The sequence below is a fragment of the Ursus maritimus genome, unplaced genomic scaffold (assembly GCF_017311325.1).
Source record: "Ursus maritimus isolate PB19 unplaced genomic scaffold, ASM1731132v1 scaffold_31, whole genome shotgun sequence".
Taxonomy (NCBI): Eukaryota; Metazoa; Chordata; class Mammalia; order Carnivora; family Ursidae; genus Ursus; species Ursus maritimus.
Window position 1 is genome coordinate 11,130,926 of NW_024425675.1, and position 25,491 is coordinate 11,156,416.

At 37.7% G+C, this 25,491-nt stretch overlaps 1 protein-coding gene across 1 annotated transcript in view; it reads left to right on the forward strand.

Annotated features, from left to right (window-relative positions):
• ARHGAP21 (Rho GTPase activating protein 21) overlaps window positions 1-25,491 on the forward strand; it is a 141,793-nt gene that overhangs the window by 49,850 nt on the left and 66,452 nt on the right. Inside the window, 2 exon segments of the mRNA XM_040645324.1 lie at window positions 8,501-8,680; window positions 8,910-8,934. Coding sequence (XP_040501258.1) covers window positions 8,501-8,680; window positions 8,910-8,934 — 205 coding nt within the window.

Genomic DNA, 25,491 nt, shown 5'->3' on the forward strand with positions numbered 1-25,491 from the left:
ATGAAAGCAGGTAAATCCTATGTAAATACTTGAAAGAAACTGGTATAAAAGATAAATGATATCCTTCCAATGGGGAGATGTTCTTAGAGCCTTTTTTTTTTTTTTTCGAAACTGTAATAGCAAAATAATGGGAAAAAGCCCTATTTCCATTTATAGGGTAATGGGTAAATAAGATGTGCTATATTCACAATGGAATTTTATACATCAGTGGAAATCAGTGAACTGCATCAGAGATTGGGTAGCTATTCATCAGCCCTTTCCTCCTCTTTCTGGCCAATAGTTTAGTCACATTCTCCAGCCTCCCTTAATTACTTTAATGAATATTTTAAATAACAGAATTAGAAAGTAATGTCAGAGACCGTTAAAGAAAAAAATGGACACAGAAAATATGCCAGTTAGATTCAGTTATACCTGCTTCTGGAATCAGAGTAGTAAGGAGGGATTCCTTCAAATTATGAGGAAAGTTTTACAAATGCCAGATGGCACATGAGAATTTTCATTCCAGGTATTATTTTGAGAGTGATTTCTCTGTTTTAGCAACTGAACTCAGACTTTTCCGCTGTTATCATGAAGACTTTTTTTTTTAATTAGTCACAAGGAGGACCAAGGGGGGAATTAAATAAGTGTCATCTAAACCCATCAGCAGTGCTGATAAAACAGCTCAGAGAATACACCCAGGAAACGGGCCTGAATGGATCATTGATTTTGAAGAGAGGTATATTCTGATTTTTACCCTCCTATCATTTTTTGAGACTTATAATATTGTTACGAGGTTATATGTGTCATAAATAAATTAGAAATAACTTTTCAAAGTCATAATAGTAGTTTAAACTTTTAAAAATTTCTAGAAATTTCACACCATTCTTTCTAATATTTTAATTTACTAAAGATTTTAAAATAGCTATCTTTTATGAAGGTGAAGTTGTAAAATTGAGCAATTAAGAATTTGTGTCTTTGAAATACTGGGATCTGAAAATCAGAGAGAAAGAGACAGAAGTGAGGAAAGTGCATCTAGATAAAAAACTACATTAAAAACCAGAACTCTGAATAGGAAAGGAAATCACATAAAAAAATACTAGCTGATTCAAAATAATCGTAAATGAAACCATTTAGGAACAGCGGCAGAAAGGACCCCTATCAACAGTCAGCCGAGATAGAAGATATTATAGGAGTGTCCAAGTAAATAATAAACTTAAAAATTTAAGGGTTATATTTTAAAAATTAAGTCCAAGTGTTTAATTTGAAATATTTTAGACTAAAGTCATCTAGGTTTTTCAGTTTCTTTGGTCATCTCTTTTATCTCTGAAATATTAAAATATCTGTCGAAAACTAGAATTAATTCTTAGAAAACCACATTTAGGTACACCTAATATTCAACATCACAGTAGTTCCAATTGTTATCCTGGATGGGCAAAAAAACAAACAACAAAACAACTTTAGAACTCTATGCCCAGAAGCTGCAAGTAAAGGGTTGCTAAGCATACTTAGCATATAAAAAAAATATTCAAGAGTCTTAGCTCAATGGGAATTTAAACAAACAAACAAACCTCTAAAGACATATTTCCACATATGTTGAAAAATTTTGCGTATCAAGGAAGCCCAGTATGTGAGGAATAATTCCTTATAAGATTAACTCTGTGGTATTAGGACTATAGAGGAGATACTTTAAAAATAAGCAACATCTAGGTGTGCCCGAGTGGCTTACCCAGTTAAGCATCCTACTCTTGGTCTGGGCTCAGGTCATGATCTCAGGGTCATGAGATTGAGCTCCAAGTTGGGCATGGAGCTTGTTTGGGATTCTCTCTCCTCTGCCTCTTCCCCTCCCGTGTGCTTTGTCTCTCTTGCTCTAATTCATAAATAAATACATACATACATACATAAATAAAAGCAGTATCTAAATGATCATTGTGGTTTCCTTTCTGCTCATGACAGAGCAGAAAGAGTCGGCTAGCTCTGTCACTTACTAGCTGTTTGCTTTTGACAGATTACTCAACCCCTGTGAACCCTTTCTCCATCAGACTTGCTGTGATGTATGTAAACCTCTAGGAGAAAGTTTAATGGATGTTCAAGAGTTTGTTTTTTCCTTCAGACAAAACTGCGTTTTATATGCTGTTCTCCTGAGTATCTGAAAAGTGTTTTCATGTACATTTTGGAAATAAGCCATTAGTTATTGGTCACCTCTGTGGGTTTTTTTAAAAACAGTTATCTAGTGCTTAGTATGTGTGACGTACTGTTTTAAACACTTTATAAACTTTAACTCATTTAATCTCATAAGAAGCATGTGAAATAGGCACTATTCTTATTATCCTCATAGTAAAGATGAGGCACTGAGGCACAGGTATGTTAGGGAACTTGCCAAGGCCCACAGCTGAAGAATCAAGGACGCAGGTAGACTGGCTCCCAAGGCCATGCTTGTCCCCCCTGCGCATGACATCTCCCTAAGTAAGGAAAGAAAAAAACATCAGGCCTGATGACAGTCGTAACTATGAGAACGCTTTAAATATGTAAAAGGAAATCAAAATCTCAGGGCGCAGACATTTGAATCTTGTGTTTTCTCAGCAAGTGACATCTTAAAAAGGCATTACTTCAGTTTTAAAATGTCTAGTCCTAAAATAAGGAAGAAAATCTTATTTTAAACAACTGGTACTACTAACATTGTCAGTGGTAAGATGAAATAAAACATTTTCAAAGAAGTAGGAGAGGGCTCATAATCTTAGGTATATGGTAGAGTCAATATTAGAATATTTTAAAGGGAACACAATATGAATGCTTTTTTTTTTTTTTTTTTTAGATTTTATTTATTTATTTGACAGAGGGAGAGACAGCCGGTGAGAGAGGGAATACAAGCAGGGGGAGTGGGAGAGGAAGAAGCAGGCTTCCCAGTGGAGCATGGAGCCCGATGTGGGGCTCGATCCCAGGACCCTGGGATCACACCCTGAGCCGAAGGCAGACGCTTAACCACTGAGCCACCCAGGCACCCCAATATGAATGCTTTTGTAAGCTTTATCATGAATGATTCCTGGAATATACTAGGAAGCTATCTCTATTCTACTTAAAGTATAAGTTGTTACAAAAGATAGCTGGGGGTTTATGTATTTATTGCGTGTACATTCTTTCACAACTCTGGTGTTTAGTTTCATGACAGCCCAGGATAACATTTAGACTTTGTACTTTTTACCTGAGCTTTTTAAAAATATCTTTATTGAAGTATAATTTACATACTATAAAACTCACCTACTATTGTAAGTGTACAATTTCAATTGTACTAAATTTATACAGCTGTGAAACTTTGATCACAGTCTACTTTTAGAACATTTCCATTATCCTAAAAAGTTCCCTCGTGCCGGTTCGCATTCTCTTCTGTGAGGTTTTAATTTCCTTTATTGATACGTGATTGTTTACCCCTTACACCTTGTTCCACTCCTTTAGGTTGCTTTGTCTAATGGTTATATCTGGGTTTTGTGGAGTTAGTTTCTGTCCTTTATTTTGGCTTCTTTTAACCTTGAGTTATTATTTATTCAATCAAGTGACCTTGTTATGGAGTCTTTTCAGGGGATCAAATGACAGTTCTTAATCCACAGGAATTTAACTGCTATTGTTCTAGTCGCTGTTTTACTCTTTGCATGTGCTGCCGTTGGTACATGAATGGGTGCTCATGGTGGGGAGGTGAGACGCGTGGAGAGGGGCATGGATTAGGGGTCTTCTTAGTGGAGGGATCTGTAACTGCTGTGTCCTTCACTGTGTGCCTGTGGTTTGCCCTTCTCATAAAATTCAACAGATCAAATGGCTCTGTGGGTAAGTAGAAGGAAGAGTGGAGAAGGCGCATATGTGTATTTGTTTTCGTCTCCTCCTTCTATGTGGAAAGAAGTATAACCCTCCCTTCTGGCCTGTAGGGAAAAGATAGGCTGGAGAGGATTCAGTGTCACGTTCTGGGAAGACAAAATAGCAGAAACAACAGAACAGTGTTGCATTCAACAATCTTAAAAAGTTTGTAGGGACCAAAAAAGAAATTGCTCGTTCTCTTCATCCCGTCCTCACCATTTTAGTGAAGAACTCAGTGGAACAAGACATAGCAGGCTTAGTTCAGAACTTGAAGCATGAAATCATAATACAAGAGGGTTATCTCTATATTCAAAGGAAAAAGAAAAGAAAACTTGAATATATTTGGGAGGTGTAGGGCCAGATCATAATAATGTACTCAATATAAAATTAATACATGTACAATTTTTAAAACACTATATTTGGAGTCCTACAGGAAAGTGAAATTTAAAAATACAGTAAATTAGATCAAAGAGCTATTGGGGAGAAGAATTGTGCAGGCTACAGAATAAAAGAGATGAAAAATAATATGACACAGAGGAGATAATCTAGCTTCAGATTCGGGAAACCATGATTTTAATTCTTGCCCCGATACTAGCCAGCAATAATCTCAGATAAATCACTTAACTAATCTGGGCCTCAGTTTCCCCACGTGTAACATGAAAGAGTTTATTGATCTTAAGCCTTGAAGAATCTTTTGTGCTTTTCAATTATATAATGAGATGGCAACACATGAAAAGATGTTCGTTATTAGCTATTGGGGAAATGCAAATTTTAATCACAGTACCTATCACTGCGCACCTGTAATAATGGCTAAAATAAAAAATTATGACAGTACCAAATGCCATCGAGGAAGCAAAGAAACTAGATCACTCATACATCCTGGGAATGTAAAATCATATATTCACTCTGGAAAACAGTTTGGCATTTTCTTACTAAGCTAAACGTGCAGTTACCCTGGGACCCAGCAGGTGCGCCTCTTGGACATTTGTCTCAGAGAAATGGAAATTATGTTCACACAAAACCTGTATATGAATGTTTATAACCTGTTTATTCATAGTAGCCCCAAACTAGAAACAACGGATATGTCCTTTAAAAACAACCTGTGGCCATCCGTACCAGGGAGTACTCCTCAGCAACGAAAAGGAGGAGCTGTTGACACGTGCGGCAATGTGGCTGAATCTGCAGAGAACTATGCCGAGTGAAAAGAGGCAGTCCCAAAGTTTACTGACTATATCATTCCACGTATATAACATCCTTGAAACGACAAAATGATAGAAATATGGAACAGAGTAGTGGTTGCCTAAGGTCGGGGACTGGGTGAGGGGGGAAGGGAGAGGGTGAATTTGATTATGAAAGGGTCACAGGAGAGATCATGTGGTGATGGAACTCTTCTATTTCTTGAATATTGTAGTGAATATACAAACCTGCACAAGTGATAAAACCTCAGCGTAGAACTGAACATAAACAGGATAGGAGTAAAACGACTCCGGGTGAGATGAATGGATGGTATCCATGCCATTACCCTGTTGTGATATATACTGTAGTTTTCCAGGATGTTACTATTGAGGGAAATTGCATAAGGATTAAGGAGATTCCTCTGTGTTATTTCTTACAAAAGCATGTGAATCTATAATTATCTCAAAATAAGAAGCTTAATTTAGATACAAATTATGTATATTTTATTTACCCTTGTATCCTCACTGGGTGGAACATGTTGGATACATAGTAGGTGCTCAGTATTTATTCACCGAATAAATTGAGGGGGAGGGCTTGTGTGCATGTATACAAGATTCCCTCATTTGATTCACAAAAGGTGGATCCAGTCACCACTTCAATCTTTTAACTATATGGGTAATTCAGCCCAGAATAATGACCTTTATCCTGCAAACTTTAATCATATGATCACTGTGAAACTCAGCTTGATTCTCCCGTGCTGACGTTTGCTGTTACTCCTTTTTTCTAGCAGAATCCCTAACTCCTAGAAGGAAGGATAAACTAAAATGCATTTATGACAAATTAGTTTAAAATGCACAGTCTTCATAGATGGCTTCAGTCTTGATTATGGTAGCTGTTAAGTCTTAAAGTCTTGTACTGCAAGTATACCAAGTTTGTTCTTTTTCAAATTTGTTTTGGCTATTTGGATTCTTTTCATCTTAAAGTGAATTTTAGAAACAGCTTGCTGACTTCTGGGATTTTGACTGGGATTTCATTGAGTTTCTAGATCAATTTGGGGAGCGTTGACATTATAGCAATAATGAATCTTCTGAATCATGAACATTGTATATCTTTCCATTTATTTAGATATTCTTTTAATCTCTCAGCAGTGTTTTGGAGTTTCAGTAAATAGGCCTTGCAAATCTTTTGTCCTTAAGTATTTCATATTTGAACGGTATTTTAAAATTTTTTCAGGTACCATTTGCTTATTGTTAGTATGTAGAAATACGGTTGATTTTTGTGTAGCGCATGCTACTCTCCTTTACATGCTATTGAGTAGAACTTGGTCACCGCTGCCCTCGCTGCAAGTTTGGCTGGAGAATGTTACCATCTAGCTATCTTTTCAGAAAGAAGAGAAAATGAAATTAATGAATAGCTAACTAGTAACAGTCCAAATGTTGACTATGTGATGAAAATATTCAGGATTTAGAAGTCTCTCATTTATTTTCTTTGTAGTATAATACATTTTTTATCATGCAAAAATTGCTTTCAAGAGCATTTTTAAGTTTTAACACCTCCATATGAAGCAGATCATTGTGAAGGAATAGATAGGTTCACTAGTGAAACATAATAAAAAATAAAATTAAATTAAGCACATTCCAGTATTTGCTGTTTGATAAAGGTGACATTTTGGAACTGCTGAGATGAACTTGGAGTTGTAATTTAATACAAAATCTTAGTAGCAATGCGGATGTAAGTTTGAGATACTAATCTATTAGATTGGGGAGATATCTGGGCTAGAGATAAAAATTGGGAGTCATCTGTATATAAATGGAGTTTAAAGCATGAGACTGGATGAAATCACCAAAAGACAAAGTAGAGCTAGAAAAGTCCATGGACTGAGCCCTGGGTATTCCCAGGTTCAGAAGTTTAGCAGGTGAAGTAGTAACAAGGAAGACAGATGAAGTAGACTGTGAGTTAGGAATAAAATCAGAATGGAAAGTCAAATGGAGAAAAATTTTCAAGAAGAACAGAGTGATCCTTGAGCCAATTGATATGTCACATAAGACAAGAACGGAAAATGGATTGCTCAGTTTAGCAGTGTGGAAGCCATTGGTGACGTTGACCAGAGCAGTATCAGGGAATTGTGGAGACAAGGGGATCCAAGAGAAAATGGGAGGAAAAGAATTGGAGAGAGCAACCGTAGTCAACTTTCAAGGAATTTTGCTCTAAAGGATCAGCAGACAAACATGCTGGTAGCTGGAGAGGGCTATGTGGTTCCATGGTTTTGTGGTTATTGTTGTTTTAAAATTAAAGAATTCACAAAATGTGTGTGTGCTGATAGGATTGCAGTGGAGAAGATTAGGTGATGTGAAAGAGAGGGGAGAATTGTGGGAACCACATCTTTGACTATTAGGAGGGATCTAGTACACAGGTAGGGGCCTAGAAGAATGAGCCATTGGAGCAGGATTGTAACGGGAAGGAAGGTGGGAGAACATGGACCCCGCTGCAGGTGGTAGGTGGGTAGGGAGTAGATACGGCAGTGATGAAGTTCTCATCTCATGCCTCCTATTTTTTCAGTGTAATACAAAGCAGGGTCATTAGCTACAAGTGAGGATGGGGGAGAAGGGAAGAAGTAGTCATCTAGCGTGAATGGACTGGAGAGGACTGTATTATTGACAGACAACACTGAAAGGCTCCCTTGAGGTTGATGGAGAGTGAAAGCAGCTTAGTTTTTTGTTTTTTTTTAAAAACTCATGTTCGGCTGCCTGGGTACAGGTCCAGGGTAGGCAATGTTAATTATTTATCCAGCATTAGCTTTTGTCAGGCGACTTTGAGGAAGTATGAGAAAGGCAAAGGAGCGAATTGAAGCTAGCTTACGAGGGAAGTGAGAACGTGGGGTGGTGAGGGACAGGGAGGAGGTGGGAGGGGCAGCGCCAGATTCCAGATTTAGAAGAGCTGAGGAATGAGAGAGAATGAAGAGTGGGATCTTTGATTTGAAAGTGGAGAAGGTTTTCAGTTACGATCAGATGAAAACCAAGAGTGGAGGAGAGGAGATCAAAATACTGGGTGGCCAGGATAGTGGAAGGATTATCTATGTGGATACTGAATTTGTGCTCAGAACTTGAGCTATTAGTTTCTAATTATCTTTTGTTTCTGTTGGACTCTGGTAACAGTTTTAGTGTTCTTACTTAGTAAGAGTTTCATGTCTCTTCTTCCATAGTTTCTGTTTCGTGGTGTTAGCCTCATTCCTTCTATTGCATTTTAAATTTTAGCCATTGTATTTCTCATTTCCAAGAGCTCTTTCTTGCTTCTGATTAACTTCCATAGCATCCCTTTCTAGGAAAAAAAAAATAGTTTTTCACGATCTGCATGCTTTGTTATAATACAAAGAATATGATTCTTTTTTCTCCCTTCCGTTTATATCTGCGCTCAGGTTACTACATTTTTACATATCATTTTTTTTTAAGTGAGAAAGTATATTGAGTTATCGAGTTAACTTTTAAATTTCTTTTTATTTTAGGTATCAAAAAGTAAAGATGGAAAAGAACAAAGTGAAACTGTATCACCGTCCGAAGATGAAACATTCTCCTGGCCAGGTCCCAAAACAGTTATGTTGAAAAGAACATCTCAAGGCTTTGGTTTTACATTAAGGCATTTTATTGTTTATCCCCCAGAGTCTGCAATTCAATTTTCATATAAGGTAAGAAACAATTAAAGTAACTTGAAAAAACCCCCACAAGATCATTCCTGTCTCCTCCTTGTCTTCCTGTCAGCCTCCCCTCCTATCTTGTGTACAAAAGCTCCATCCTCTGAGATTGGTATTGGCACACTTTGGGGAGGGTGGTATGAATTGAGTTGAGCCTTGCTGTGATCTCACTAGAGTTTATAAATAAGTATTCATATATGGATATATTTTTTTTATTTTGTAGGATGAAGAAAATGGCAACAGAGGAGGTATGCTATAAAAGTTTTACTTTTTCTCTGAATGTTTTTCTGTTCTTTAAGTAATATTAAATGAGCTGATACAGTTTTTGGAGTCCACGTGTATAACTCTTAGATATGAGAGTCATAGAAATGAAATAATTTTACTGTGAGCTTCAGAGTTTTATGGATCCCGTTGTCTCATCATGATTTGAACATGTGATAACTTTATTGTTAATTATATATTAGTATTTATGTGGGGGAACATAAATGATTCTGAGGAAGCTAATTCTGATATTTTTATTTCATTAATAATCTTCTAAATTTAGTAATTCTTTTAGGTAAGAAATGCTGTGTGTTTTATCTAGTACATTTACTAACTCAAATATTGAAAAGTAGAGTATTTTGGGTCTTCTTGTTAATCTTACTCCTGACTTCAGCATTATGTTTAATGAGTTTAAAAGGAGAATCAGGCTGGGGATAGGGATATTTCTTAATAACGTCCACAGATTTTTGTTTTAATTTTATGTGAACTCTAATAAGCTTAAATTTACATACAATAAAATGCATCCATTTAAAAACCTTTTATTTCTGCATAATTTGAGCCCAAAAGAAAGTTGCCAGAATAGCAGTTTCCGTATATTCTTCATTTGACTTCCCCTCATGTTCAACAACTTACATCGCGGCACAGTGAACAAAACTAAGAAATTAGCATTGGTACGATACTGCTATCTAAACTACAGACTTTATTTGGGTTTTTACCAGTCTTTCTCCTCGAGGGGATGGAGGATTCCATGCTGCATTCAGTTGTCCTGCCCCTTCAGTCTCCTCTACTCTGTGACAACGCCTCAAGTCTATCCTTGTATCTCATGGCCTTAACACTTTTGAAGAGTACCAGTCAGCGATTTCATAGATTGCCCATCAGTTTGGCTTTGTCTGGTGTTGTCTCATCATTAGTTGGAAGTTACACATTTTTAATAAGAATACCAAATTTGCACCTATTTTAAGTGTATAGTTATACCTCAGGTGCGTTTCGATAAATACACAACTTGTGAAACCACCATCCCGATCAAGGTAGGATACCAGAAAGAACCTTTTAATAGAATCACTATGTGTTATACCTGAAACTAATGTAACATTGTATGTTAACTATATGCTTCAGTAAAAACGAGAAACCTTTTCATCATCCCATAAAGTTCCCTTGTGCCCCTTTGCTGTTCCTAAGCAGTCACTAATCTGCTTTCCATCACTGTAGCTCAGTTTTGTCTCTTTTAGAAGGTCTTTTACATGGAATAATACAGTATGTACTCTTCTGTGTCTTTTGCTTGGGGTAGTAATTTTTGAGGTTCCACCACATTGTATGTGTAGGTACTAACAGTGCTTTTTATTTTTTGCTCAGTAGTTGTCCCTTGTTTGAATATACCACAGGTTCTTTATCCGCTCGCCTGTTCATCCACTCAGCTGTCGATGAAACTTTGTAACGCCCCTATCTGATCTGAGGTCCCAGAATGGTTATGCTGAGGGTTAAATGAGAGGAAAGCAGTTTCTTTTGGCATTATCAAAGTCATCTGTGAGTACAGGGCCAGGTAGGAAGGACCCTGCATAGTTGTCTCTGTTGTGCAAGAAGGGCCAGTCTTGCGTCACCATCTGTCATACACTGGGGATCAGGATGAATTCCAAATGTTACTTGGCACGGGTTAGAAACAGGTGTTAGTAAGGAAGGGAAAACTTACAAAACCAGCATCAGCAAGAGAAAAGAGGATGAGGGTCCTCTGTCTTCCCGTCATCTCGCAGAATGATGTGCTGGTGCCTGGGAAGCATCTAGAATATCATGCCCATCTTCTTCTGCTCTCCATTTGGAGAAATTTTCTTCTAATAAATCTAGAGAGACACAGTTCTAAAACTTTATGCAGATTATTTATCTGACATAGCTCACTGGAGTGAATGGGTTTAGTTATTTGCTTTGACTAGAGAGAATAGACTGAAACGCTTGGAGGGAAAACTAGATATAGGTCTAACAGAAGCATATTCGGAGAAGAGTAATCTGCTGGGGGAATATTACAGTTTAAATACCTATGTTATTTATTAATGTTTACCTAACCTCATTCAAAAAAGGGTTTCTGTCCACATGGAGAAATAAACGTATGGTAGTAAGATTAAAAAATAAGATTAAATAGTTCCTGGTGAAAAAAAATGAATTAAATGGACTTTTGGGAGATTTATTACACATAAATATGTGCTGTACATCCTATACTGGGTTATAAATTTGCTTTTGAGCTTTTCTGGTGGCCAGAGAACAATCGATAATATGGTTAGTTAAGGATTCACATTACCCATAAGAAAACAGCATCCTGTTTGCACTGAAGCCTGAGACAAATTTCCCCTATGTGCCCTCGTAATGGAAAACAAAGAGTAGTACAATAGATAATATCCTTAGTCCCATTCCTTCAGATGGCTGTTTTTTAATGTATCTTCCGTGTAAGGTGATTTCAAAACCCAAGGTCCGGTCTCTTTTAATAAAGGACTTCTCACCTGGGGACAGCTTTGCTCCCCAGGGACACGTGGCAGTATCTGCAGACATTTTTGGTTGTCGCGATTGGTGGTAGTGGGGGCAGTACCACTGTCATCTAAGGTAGAGGCCAGAGAGGCCGCAGAGCGTCCTGTAATGCACAGGATAAATTATATTCATCGTTTGGTTGAAGATTTAATCCATGCCAGTCATCATAGTATATGTTATTGTCATATTTCATACTCATAATAATGCTGAGAGGTGTGAGACAGTATTCCCATTTTGTAGATGAGGAAACGCAGGCCGAGAAAGATGTGAAATGACTTGCCCAAGATCACACTGCTAAGGTAGAGAGCTGGACTTCCAGCCCAGGTGTCGAACCCTGAAGTTCATCTCTATTTAACTCTGCCATCTTTCTTTTCTTTACTTCCTTTTCTTTGTTTATTTTTGTTTAAAAATAGTGCTGTCTTTTGTGGCGCCTGGGTGGCTCAGTCGGTTAAGTGTTGGACTCTTGGTTTCGGCTCAGCACATTATCTCCGGGTTGTGAGATTGAGTCCTGCGTCAGGCTCCATGCTCAGCAGGGAGTCTGCTTGAGGATTCTCTCTCCCTCTGCCCCTCCTCCTGCTCACAGGCACGCGTGCTGTCTTTCTCAAATAAATAAATCTTTAAAATGAATAACGCTGGGGTGCCTGGGTGGCTCAGTCATTAAGCGTCTGCCTTCGGCTCAGGTCATGATCCCAGGATCCTGGGATTGAGCCCTGCATTGGGCTCCCTGCTTAGTTGGAAGCCTGCCTCTCCTTCTCCCCCTACTTGTGTTCCCTCTCTCACTGTGTCTCTCTCTATCAAATAAATAAAATCTTAAAAAAAAATAAAAATTAAAAAAATAATTGAATAACGCTCTTTTAAAAATAGTTTGACTTACATAAAGTCAAGAATTAGTGGATGAAATAGGGTATATTTAGTATGTTACGAAATTCTGTGATATTTCTCTGCCTTGAGAAAGTTAAAAACAAAGACGTTTAGGGGTGCCTGGGTGGCTCAGTTGGTTAAGCATCTGCCTTCGGCTCAGGTCATGATCCCAGGGTCCTGGAATGGAACCCTGCTTGGGGCTCCCTTCTCAGTGGGGCTCAAATAACTAAAATCTTAAGACAAAGAAGTTTGTTCCATATTTGTGGATACTTAAGGACAAAGAATTCATATAAAAGTCAGAGATATCCTAAGTTTAGAAGCCCCGAACATCTTATGGGAGCAGTCATCACTTATTACTCAATTCTGAATACCTGGTTAGCAGTGGACTCAGAAGGTTCATTGAGTGCTCTGCCTCCTTTGCCTCCCAGGACCGAGGTTTGCTCCTGTCATCCCAGTTGGTAGTGGGGTCACGGGTTAGTCCGCAGAGGCCTCCTTTTCTAAGCTACAGCACTCATAATACCATTTCAACTCAACCCATCAGTCGACCATAAGAACGTATTTTATGTGAAAAAATTTTCTTTTGAGAATGCAGCCTATTTAGAGACAAACTACATTTAGTTTATTATTTTAATTCAAATGAATGTTATGTTTTTTATTTTAGAGTTTCATTTTCTCTTAAAACCTATTTTCAAGCATAGTGAGGTTACGAAATCCTTTTATGTAAAGTTTGTTTTAATGAAATAGAATCCCAGCCTCCAGTGTAATGATCTAAGTCAAAGCCTAGAATCACTGGAGAGGAAGTAATTCCCAGAATTTTATTCAAACTCCTAAGAGATCCTGTTATAATGCCAAAATTCTGTGAAACAGTTGAAAGGTTTTGTTTTAGTGTTCTTTCCTTCTGGCAATTTAGTGGTATCTCTTTTGCCGCTTAATTTTCTGATTATTCTCCTTCCCCAACTTTCCCATTCTGTTTCTTATATACTATATATGTGTACTGTCTTGTGTTTTAACATTTTTTCTTGTTGATTAGTTTTCTGTATTATGATGCAAATATGATGCAAATATTTACAAGAAAAAGGCCATCAAAGTAGAAAAATATTTTTTGGTGATAATTGCTTGTAGATAATGCTGCCGTCCTGTTGTCCCTTAAATCTCTGGAGAAGATATATGTAAATAATCAAAATAAGTATAATTGAAAGTTTGTAATTACTATTATTTCTTTTCTACTTACTCCCTGAGTAAAAATTCTGTCTCAGTTTAGTTGTAGGGACATTTCCAGTATTTTAAAATGTGTTTACCATTTTGTTAGGTATTTAAGTAACTGTTGGATTTCTACTTTGGGATTAAAATCTATATTTAAGCATTAATAGTAGAAAAAGAGTAACTGGGAATATTATAAATTTTCTCATAGTAAAAATCTGTATTTTGTGATTGTATTCGTTTCCTACTGGACAGCTCTTGTAGCCTATGTTCAGGTTTTTTAACCAAGGCTCCTTTAGTGTGGCAAGAAATAGAAACTTCTGGAAAGCACATCAGGAAAGATGTGTTAATTCTAAAAAACCAACAGGCCATCTCCAAATTCAATGTCAAGAGCAACAGGAGACCTGGGGAGCCACAGGCACCAGAATTAGGACCTGGAAAGCTACTAAATGCAGAGAGTAACAACAACGAAATCTTGGCTTTGATCTTCCAAAGAGCAAACTCTGGTATTTACTGGAGGGTCCAAATGACTTTCGTAGTTAATTTTAATCACACCTGATTTTCTCATGAGCCGGCGTCTGTATAAGGTGCAGCCCTCACTGTATCTTCTTTCTTCCTTCCTCTCTCATCACAATACTTCCAAATTCCTGAGAACAAAATCTGATTGGGCCAGTTCATCATTTTATGCCAGCTACACAGTACCTGCTATGCTTAGAGATCAAACATTCTTCCATTTAATGAAGTGGTAAATTCTGGAAAGCTGAGAAAATTGAGTATATTTTATGCCACTAATTTCCATTAATAGGCTGAAAACCTATCCCCTCAGAATAATATAACACTAAAAAATGGACCTGAAAATTTGTTGTAAGAGCAGATTCTTATTATGGGTAGGTCCATGGTCTATAGTGTGGAGTAGGGCAATAGAAGCGTGTTTCATTATTTCTAAACTGTGGCAATAGTAAGTGAGTTCCTTGGGTCTCTCTGATGTCTTTGAGCATTAACTAAACCCCTGGGGACCCATTTTTAACTGTATTGACAGTTCAAACGATTTGAATTTCTCTGGTAGGTAGGTAAATATATGAATTAGTTACGTATTTTTGTTAATTTTTAATACCATTCAGTAGAATATCCGCAGGTGTCTGACATTAACTTGAGGATACTTTAGGAAGTAGAGATGATAATGATGTGGAAGAAGGAGGAAGAGGAGGAGGAGCCGGTGGTAGTGGTGGTATCGTGGTGGCAGTGGCAGCAGCTAACTTATCATGTGCCAAGCACTGTCTTGAGATTTTGCATCAACCTTCTCAGGTGGATGGTATCACCTCCAGTTTTTAGAAGAGGAAGCGGAGGCATGAAGTGTTTAAGTAACTAGCACGGGACAGTATTGGACTTACAAACTCAAGCCATGTGGTTCTAGGGTTTCCTCCCGGTTTCTACCATGACTTCTCAGAAAATTCTTTACTCTCATAATTCACCCTTGGAAATGTGTAAGAAAGAGGGTTCTGTTCCCTTGAAAGGTAAAGAGTCTGAGAAGATCCTAATTCAAATTTCAGATGCAGGTTTGGCTGACCTAGTATTAGCATTTCATACTCGTTCTTTAATTAGCTTCTCCATCTTCATAATGGAACATGTCCTATTGGCATAAGTCTGTTCAGCAGCAAGGATATAGCACCATTGCTTTAATATTTGCAATTGATTTCCATCTTTGATGTGGTTAATAGTTTTGATACCTATGCACTTTATGACTGATAGAACTGTTTTTGATGTTTTTCACTTATTTTTATGAAATGATAAGGGCACTTACAGGTATTTACCAAAGATAAATGAAACATTTGCCTGCGAAAATATTTTTACAGGAATATTCATAGCTGCTTTATTCATAATCAGCAAACCTGGATTTAATCTAAGTATTCATCAGCATATGAATAGATAACCAAATTATGGTATATCCATGCCGTGGGGTACACACAGCCTTGTGGATCAATCTCAAAAACCGTTTCTTATATTGAGGTGAAATTCATAGAATATCAAATTCACCATTTGAAAGTGAACAATTTGATGGCATTTAGTACAGAATTAAAGGACAAGTATGAACATCTACCACCTGTATGTACTTTGAAAACATTTTCATTGTATCCAGTAAGCTGTCATTCATTGTTCTCCCCTCCCCAGAGTCCCTGATCATCACCAGTCTGTTTTCTGTCCCTTTGGACTTACCTATCCTGGATATTTTATATAACCTTTTTCAGATGGCTTCTTCATTTAGTGTAATGTTTCTGAGTTTTGTCTGTGTGTGGCAGGTATCGGTAATTCCCTGCTGAATAATACTCCCTTGCATGTATATACCACAATTTGCTTATCCATTCATCCATCGATGGACATTTGGACTGTTTCCCCCTTTTGGCTATTGTGATTAGTGCTGCTGTGAACTTGTGTATGCAAGTATTTGAGTCCCTGCATTCAAATCTTTGGGGTATATATTTAGGAGTGGGATTGCTGTGTTTTATCGTCATTCTCTGTTTAACATTTGGGGAACTGCCAAACTGTTTTCCACAGCAACTGCGCCATTTTGCATTACCATCAGCAGTGTATGAAGGTCCTGATTTCTCCACATTCTCATCAACACCTGTTATTTTCCATTTTTGAATTATAGCCAATCTAGTGAATGTGAAGTGGGATCTCATTGTGGTTTTGCTTTGCATTTCCTTAATAACTAGTGATGGGGAGTGTTTTTTCATGGGCTTGTTAGCCATTTGTGTATCTTCTCTGGAGAGATGTCTATTCAAGTCCATTGCTCATTTTTTTTATTGGGTTGTTTGTCTTTTTGTTTTTGAGTTGTAAGTGTTCTATATATATTCTAGAGAATAGATTATTATCAGATATGTGATTTGCATATATTTTCTCTCGTTCTGTAGATGGTTTTTTCACTTTCCTGATAATGTCCTTTGATGCACAAAAGTTCTTAATTTTGATGAAATCTAATTTCTGTACTTTTTCTTTTGTTGCGTATGCTTTTCCTGTCAAAAACATTTTGATGAATGAAAGAAACCAAGCACACTGTCTGATTCCATTTGTATGAGAGGAAAGATAAATCTAAACCAATTCACGGTTGCCTGAATTGACTGGGAAAGCACATAAGGGAAGTCTCCGGCATGATGGAAATGTTCTATATCTTGATTGTGGTGGTGGTTACATGGGATTATACATTTGTCAAAACTTAGGAAGTGAGCACTTGAAATGGGTACATTTTATCATAGGTAAGTTATACCTCGTTAAAGTTGATATAAAACAGAGAACATAAGGGCGCCTGGGTGGCACAGCGGTTAAGCGTCTGCCTTCGGCTCAGGGCGTGATCCCGGCATTCTGGGATCGAGCCCCACATCAGGCTCCTCCGCTATGAGCCTGCTTCTTCCTCTCCCACTCCCACTGCTTGTGTTCCCTCTCTCGCTGGCTGTCTCTATCTCTGTCAAATAAATAAATAAAATCTTTAAAAAAAAAAAAAAACAGAACATACACAAGTTTACTTAGATTTTTCCCCCAGTGTTTTGTTGTTTCAGCTGATGCACCTGTGAGTATTCTTATACATGTACTTTTGGGCACATATGCGCTTATTTCTAGTGGTTCTGTCTGTCCAGGAGTGACACTGCTGAGTCATAGGTGTGCATACAGTTACATTTCGTAAATATTGCTGAGTTGTTTTTCAGAGTGATTGTACCCGTTTATATACTCAGTCATAGGGTGTGAGAGTCGCAGTCGTGCCATATCCTCACTAACATGTAGCATTTGTCAGTCTTTTCAATTTTAGTCCTTCTAGTAGCTGTACAGGGGTGTGGAATATGGGTTAATTTTAATTTTCCTGAAAACTAATAGGGTTGATTACTTTTTTTTTGGTTATTAGGTATCAGTGCTCTTTTTAAAAAGAAAATTAATTTGTAGGAGTCCTTTAAATATTCTTGATGAGGATTTTATTACTTATATCTACATCAGATATCCAGCAGTGACTTGCCTTTCAATTTCTTATTAGTAATTTTGATAAAGGGAAGTTCCCAATTTTAATGTAGTCTAAATCGTCAGTCTTTCCTTATATGGCTAATACTTGGAGCCCTATATAAGAGTTTTTTTCTACTGCATGGTCACAAAGATATTTTCCTGTGTTATCTACAAGATGCTGTATTGTGTTATCATTCACAATTAAACCTACAGTTCACCTGTAATTGGTTATTTTTACATGTAGTATGAAGTCAAGATTAATTTTTTCCCATATGAATATGCATTTAACCCTGCACTACTTAGTGAAAGTCTGTACTCTTTCTATTGCTCTGTAATACCACCTTGATCATAAAGTATCTGTATATGTGTAGGTCTCTTTTCTGGACTTTCTTCTATTCTGGGGGTTGGCCTGTGCCTCACTTCTGTATAGCTTCCAAACTAAGAACAGTTCTATATTTTTTAACAGTTGTTTAAAAAAAGAATATGCGGCAGGAACTGTATGTGTTCTGCAAAGCCTGAAATATTTATTGTTTGGCTCTTGACGCACACAGTTTGCCAACCTTTATTCTATTCCATTGGTCACTTTCTTTGCAAGATTGTGATCTTAATTACTATATAATAATGTTGCTATCAGATAGAGTGTTAGTCTTTCGCTTTGTTTTTCATGATTGGATTGGCTATTTTTGTCCATTTGCAATACCATAAAAGTTTTAGAATCAATTTTTCAGTTTCTACACCTATAGAAAAATTCTGTGGAATTTTAATTGGTTTTATATCAGTTACTGTGTTTGATTATTCGAAAACATTTGAAATAATTGAATCTTCTAGTCTGTGAATGTTGTGTATCTCTCCCATGAGTAAGTGTTGAATTTTTCTGCATCTTTTGGTATAAACCTTTTATTTTTTTTCCTTTAATCTCTTAATATAGTGAATTATATTGATTTATTTTTCCAGCTGTTAAGCATTGCATTACTGGACCAAACCAAGCTTCTTCATAATATATGATACTTTTCAGATATTGCCAGGTTTGGTTTTCTGTTGTATTTAGGATTTTTGCATCTCTGTTCAGGGATTGCCTTTACCTAAAGATGGGCCTTGATCTTTCTGATGTTTGGTTTAACTGTTCAAGTTCTCTGAGAAGCAGATGCCAAAACAAGAACAGATGGCAAGACAGTATTAGACATGCCAGAGATTTATTGGGAGAAATGCCTGTGAAGGATAAAGAAGAAGGGAGTAGGAGATGCAGGGGAAGATTTCAGATCACACTGCAGGTCTGACATCTGTGAAAGAAGAGAGGGAAGGGAAGATTTGGTAGGAAAGATGCCAGACTGAAGTTAATATCAGTTTTGAGGCCACTGGGGAGCTCCCACGCAAATACTGCCCTTGAGCAGAATCCTGCTTTGGGTAGGAGTGAGGAAGTGTGGCCTCTGTGTGAACATGGTGGTGGATCTAAAGGTGTGGCAGCTGGGGCCGTCACTCAGCTGTGTTCCCCACAGCGGGTTCTCAAGAAGGAAATCTGTGCAGCACACCTGCACACTTGACATGCTTGGGCTTTCTCTTTTTCACTCCTACTCACACAGTGTATTCCTTTGGATGCCCCATCTGAAAGCAGATGGTGATTTCCAGACGCCTTCCTTGGCTGGCCTCAGATACCCATTTTTGTCCTCCTGGCCCTTGGAGACTGATGGAAATTCTGTGCAGCTCCTCAGTCCCTCAGCCAGGACTTTGGAAGCAGAAAATACCTTGAGGTGAAAAGCAGTGCAGAACATTGAGCACACCTCACCAGACTTCCTTCTGTTTGGGATCTTGTCTCCTTGAGTGCTCTTGCCTTGGAGGCTTCCTTTGCCTTCACATGAATGTTACCTGTACTTGGTCCAGCTTTTCTGGTTGTTGCCCATGGGTGGAAGAGTTGATTCTGAAACAAGCTAGTTCACCATCATTAGATTTGGAAATTTTTGTCTGTTTACGTTTAATATAATTAATAACATTTATTGTTTAATCTCCTACTTTATTTTGAAGTTTCTATTTTATTTTGAATTTCTTGTATTTCTTTTCCCTTTTAAGATTAAATAATATATTGCAATTCTTTAGTGGTTATCCTAGAAATTATAATATGAAAGTTTATCAAAGTCTAGTGCTGATTCATGTTTTATTCTCCTCTGAAGCGATATAAGGACCTTGTTAGTTCTATGTATTTTCTCTACTTGCAAGTTACTTTTGTGTTATGTTGCAATTCTCTTGGGGGTTTTGCTTGATTTTTGTTTTTTTTCCTGGAAAGTATTTGTTTTGCTCTCATTTTTGGAAGAGATTGTTGCTGGCTACAGAATTCTATGTTGATACTTTCTTCCAACATATTGAAGTTAATACCCTGCTCTCTTTTGGTTTATATTCTTGCTAGTATGAATTCGTATTTTGGTTTATTGGTTTTTGAAAGGCAAACTTTATATCTGCTGTAAGATTTTCTCCATATCTTTGGTGTTTGGCAATTTTGTAATAATGTGTCTTGGTGAGAATTATATTTTATTTTTCTTGTTTGCAATTCATTGAGCTTCTTGTGTCTGTCGATGGGTGTCTATCATCAGTTTTAGAAAATTTTCAGCTAGTATTTCCTCACATATTATCTGTCTTTCAATGCTCCTTTCAATTCTTCTAGGGTTCAATTAAACAAATGTTAGATGTTATTATTCTGTCCCCCATGGCTCCTAAATTCTCTATCCCCCCCCCTTTTTTTCAAGTCTTCCTCAGCTGCATTTAGATAATTTCTTCCAATATATATCTAATAATTTTCTTCTTAGCAGTTTGGGCTTTAAATTTTGATTGTTAGAAATTCTTTAGGGTAATGCACCAAAGTATACACAATTGCTTCTTATAGTTTTCTCTTTATCATGTTTAGGCTTTTTTTTTTCTTCAAATATAGTAAGCAGAGTTGTTTTATAATCTGTGTCTAGTAATTCCACTATCAGGAATTTTCGTGGGGTCTGTTTCTCTTTTCTGTTTTTTTCCCCCCTACTGGTTCTAGCTCAGAGTGGGTTTTTTGTTTTGTTTTGTTTTGGGTTTGTTTGTTGTTGTTGTTTTTCTTTGTATATTGGACTATTTTGCCTTTGCTGACCTTCAAAAATTATTACTGGGGATTTTTTGAGATCTCGGATGAAAAAGTTGTTTTCAAATAGATTGGTGTTTGTTTTGATACAGAACCAGGCTGTTATATTTTTAGCCTACAAATCTATATGAAGAAGTTTGGTCCATAGCCTCTTCTTAGAGATTGGTTTCCTTCCCTTTTCTCCCTTTCTTTGCTTGGCACCCAGGTAGCCTTCAGCTTGGTGGGAGCATTATTTCCAGTTACCGTTTTTATTAATGTGAGAGAATCTCGTACAGATTCATAACTAGATAGGACTTGGGCTTTTCTTCTGCCTGCTGGGTGGAGAAACGCTTAAAATGGAAGGCTCATGGTCAGTAACCCGGACACATATTAATAGTATTTTGGGATGCAGTTTTCTGGCAGCTAAGCTTACATGTGTATGCACTGTGGTTCAAATATAAATTATGCATTCCCCTGTACTAGCTCAATTTGTTAGTACATTGATACTTCATTACAAGATTTGCTACCCTTATATTTATCTTATTAAAATAACCTTTATACCCTGTCAACATAGATAAAATAAAATTACGACATTATTTGTAGTTTGCTATTATGGGTAATGTTTCCTAATATAAAAACGCGTAAGCTTGTATATGTCACACATGTATGTACACATACACACAAAGAGAAGTGATTCTACATTTCACTGTTAACAACTTAACTTCAATGTACTTATTTTATTCCTCTCCATTTGATAGGTGGGAAAACATGGGAAATGAGGGCTCCTGGATCTTCTTCTGATAAATACGACATGGTCAAAACACTGGGGAACCCCAGAAATAAAGGACAATGATGGCAAGGATATTTGTAAATTTTAAAACTATGATGTGTATTTTCTGAAAAGATTGAAAGAACTTGAAACTTTGGCTTGCAAAAGAGATGCTGAGGGCAAGAAAGTGATAGTTCTTCTCAAAAGGTTGGGAAGTATACTTTGTACAAGATGGAATAAGTAGGCTGTTTGATGCTTCACAGTTAATTTCTCTAATTCTCTTCTGGAAAATCCCTACTCGTATTTTGGATACAGTTAATCTGAGTGACTGTTCCTGCTACGTGATAAACAAGCGGAGATTTTCTCTCTCCTCCTCTACCTGATCCTGGGAGGCGGTGGCAGTGACACAGATCTGATCTGGGAAAATGCAGAAATAAGGGGCAGTTATATCCCTTATCAAAAATTAGTCACTAGAGTATACAAACTGAAATTTGCCCCCATGCCCAGACTAGTCATCGTATTTAAGAAAACTGTTTTTATGTATTACTTTAAGAACAAAGATCATTAAGGAAGGAAACTGTCTTTAATTGTTGAATTTTCAGTGCCGTGTAAGTACCTGGTAGGAGCTCAATGTTGTTAAGTCAATGCTTTGCATAAAGGGAGGCACCGCCACCTGAACCTGGCACTGTTCCAAAAGGGCTGTTCCCAAAGCTGCACAACTCAGCATGTTTATGTCTGTGCCTCTGCTGTCGAGGAAGAAAATTATTGTCTCCTATCTGCCTGCCTGCCTTTCTTTCACCTCCTTCCTTTTAACACAAAGAGTCAGACATATTTTAAATTGAGAGATCTTATTTCATATAGCTGCTAAGTGTGTAAGCTGGGACAGTAATAGCAAAAATATGGTGATCCTGGACTTAAGTAGGAATTCGGGAAATGTCTTTGTAAAGTACACACTGGTCAGGTGGTCAAGTTAGATGAGAGTTAAAAAAAAAAAAAAATCTAACTTCACTTTAAAAGTTCCAGGAAATCATTTTCACAGTAATCTAAAGTGAAAGGAATTTGATTGGATTAAGTAGGCACTGTCAGAAATCCAATTTTTTTGGAGTTGGTTTTAAGACTTTGAAAGGCATGAAGTTACTTTGGCAGTCAAGAAAATAAATGCAATTTTAAGAGTTTCTGGAAGCATTCTAAAACCTTTAAGAAATATGAAATTTAGGGTCTCGGAGAGCTAATTAGAGATAGGGCTATCAAGGTGAAAAAGTCAAGGAAAGTACATGATTGGAATAGTAATGTTCTAGGCTGTCCTCTGGAAAAACTTCTCTATAGAAAACGTTGCAGAGGTGACCCTGTCATTAGGTGATTTTGAGCTGTCTTTTCCCAGCTGCTGCATGACTTAAGGCCTTGATCACAGACACCCTCTGGCTGGATAGTCCCATTTTTTTTTTCCTGACTGCTCTCCAGCTAGTCTACATTCAAAGTATGGGATTCATAGATGCAGTTATTAAGTTAATTGTGATAGTTATGATCCCTGCTTTTGAAGTTTAACATAATTTTCCAGAATAGAAATATTTGTATAGGAATGCTACATCATTAAATCTAGAAATATGTTTCCTGTTGTTAATTCATTCACTTAGCAAATATTTGTCAAGTCACTGCCACAAGCAAGTCACTAATTTCATTGCTGGTAAGGGAGCAGTAGGGTCTCTAACCTGGCTGTCTTCAGGTAGTTGTTCACATGTCACCTGTTAGAGAGGATTTGCCTGACCATTTCACGAAAATAGTCTTACAGCCCTGCCTTTCCACTCCCCCCTCCTTCCCACTGTGCTTACTACTCTCCCTAACACTCACCACCACCTCTCATACTACTTACTTCTTGTTGAACATCTTCTGCCTCAGTTGGAATGTAGAAAAGGAACTTTATTTTATTATTTTGGCTTAAAACTCAAAACAGTTCCTGGCATGTATCCATTTAACGAACATATTTGTAAGGTAAGGCCCTGGCTTCAAGAAGCCCCTATCTGATGGAAGATGAAAGTGTGGGATAATCGCACACATGCAGCTGCAGAAGTGTGTACAGCTGTGGCAGGACAGCAAGTCATCACCTAAGCACCAGAAAGAGGGTCTCAGGTGGGATGTCCTTTGTGGTGTGGACAGACGACTAGGATTTCATCAGAAGGAAGGAAAACCAGTGTTCTAGACTAGATTTCAGAGATGTCTGGAAGTTGTATCTGCCCAGAGTTGCTGGTAGGACTTGGGGATGGACTTCATGTCACCAACTAAGGACGATTTACGAAGTCACGCTTAGCTTCTCTGGCATGAATGAGTAGATAGATGGGGAGGCCATTAACTGCGGGATTCTGGAGGGGAAACATCCACCTCCTTCCTCTGCGGAAGCGGGTTTAGTTTGCGATAAGTTGCATTTCTGATGCCTATAGAATGTTCAGTGCCTAGATAAAAATTTGGATGTGGAGCCCATGGGGAAAGGTGGGGTTGAAGATAGATTGGAAGTCATTATAAGATATGCTATAATTAAGTCCTAGACGTAAATGAAACCATGCCCAGAGAACATGAAAACGTAGAATAAAGATAGGACCCCAGGGAAGGTAACATCTAAGAGATGGTCAGAGAAAGAAGAATCAGAAAGGAAGTCTGAGAATAAATTTTAGAAGGTATGAGGACAACCAAGAGGAGTTGATGACCTGCTAAGTAAGAGGTGATCATTTTTAAGGGGGAGTGGATAACTTCTCATTTGTCATAGAAATTTCATCTGGATGCGGTCTAAAAAGGATACTGTTAGACCTAATTTGACAAGTAGCAAATTGGTTAAGTTACTGAGAATAGTTTCAGTACAGTGAGCAAAGGGGACACGGAAACCAGGTATCAGTGGGTTGGAACATCAATTAGATCAGGGAAACTGAATGAGGGTGGGAATGGGGGGGGGGAGTTTTGCCCCAGAGGGATACTTGTCAGTGTCTGAGAAACCCTGAATTTAGAAGTAAAGAAATGAGAGTATGAGTATAGACTGTTCTTCAAGAAGTATGAAAAGGAAGGAAAGGAGAATAAGAGATGATAGCTACATGGAAGGAGAGGGAGAAGTTTTGTTGTTCTTTCAAGTTCAGGAAGCTTTTGTATGTCTCTGAGAACATGTATGCCTGTCCAGTGGACAGAACAGAGATTGACTGAAGTTTTACCCATGAGAGGAGACCGTGAGGGAAACAGGGTCCTGAGGAAGGCCAGTCACTAAAGCCTTACTTGACGTAGAACTAAAGGAAGCAAGGATGGGCAAAGATAAAAAAATGAGGATACAGCAATTGAGGTTACAGTGCCATAAGAGACAAGGTTATCCAGATAGTGTGAGGAAATCAAGATGGAATAGCAAGTTCAAGAAGATCATTAGAAGTTTGAAACCGCAACCTTGAGGGGATGGAGATTAAAATATAAGAGACTTTAGTGAGCAGTATCAAGAACTTAGCTGAACTTGGAAACTATAAATCAGTGGGTTAGGGCTTATGTAGTTCTATTCAACTGAAATGGCAGGACAAGAATAGGAACAGAGTGGGCTTATGGATGGAATTCTCCATGGTTGGAGATTGGCAAATTGAATGCTTTGAAAGGTGGAAGAAGGAAGGGAGTTGAGGTTGCTGGTGGATCTTGTTGAAATATTGATCCATGGGCAATCTTAGTAAGACAGTGATTTCTGGAGAGGGAGCCTGATAGGCTTGAAGAATAGGAAGGGCTAAAGGAGATGGAAGGTCTTGGTAAAAGTGAGGAGCAAGTTGAATTAGTTAAGGGGTCCAGCACTGGTAAGGTGAGAGATGGAAAGAGAGTTAGCTTGTGGTTAGAACACTGTAACAAATTTTCCTGGGTTTGCAGAGAAATTAAAATCCAGCGCAACAGGAATGGCAGGGCTGTGAATCCACACATGAGACATACTTTGTGAAATTCCTGAAACTTTGGAGAGAGAGAAAAAAATGATGCTGCGTAAACTTCAAATACTGCAGACGGCAGATCCCAGGACTGTTTTGTTCATTGCAGGGTAATCAGCACCGGGCACATTCACAAGCTCAGTAAATATTTGTTGAATGAAACACTCTTCCAGAGTCTTTCCAGCCTAAGTAGTTTATCAGGCCAGAAAAG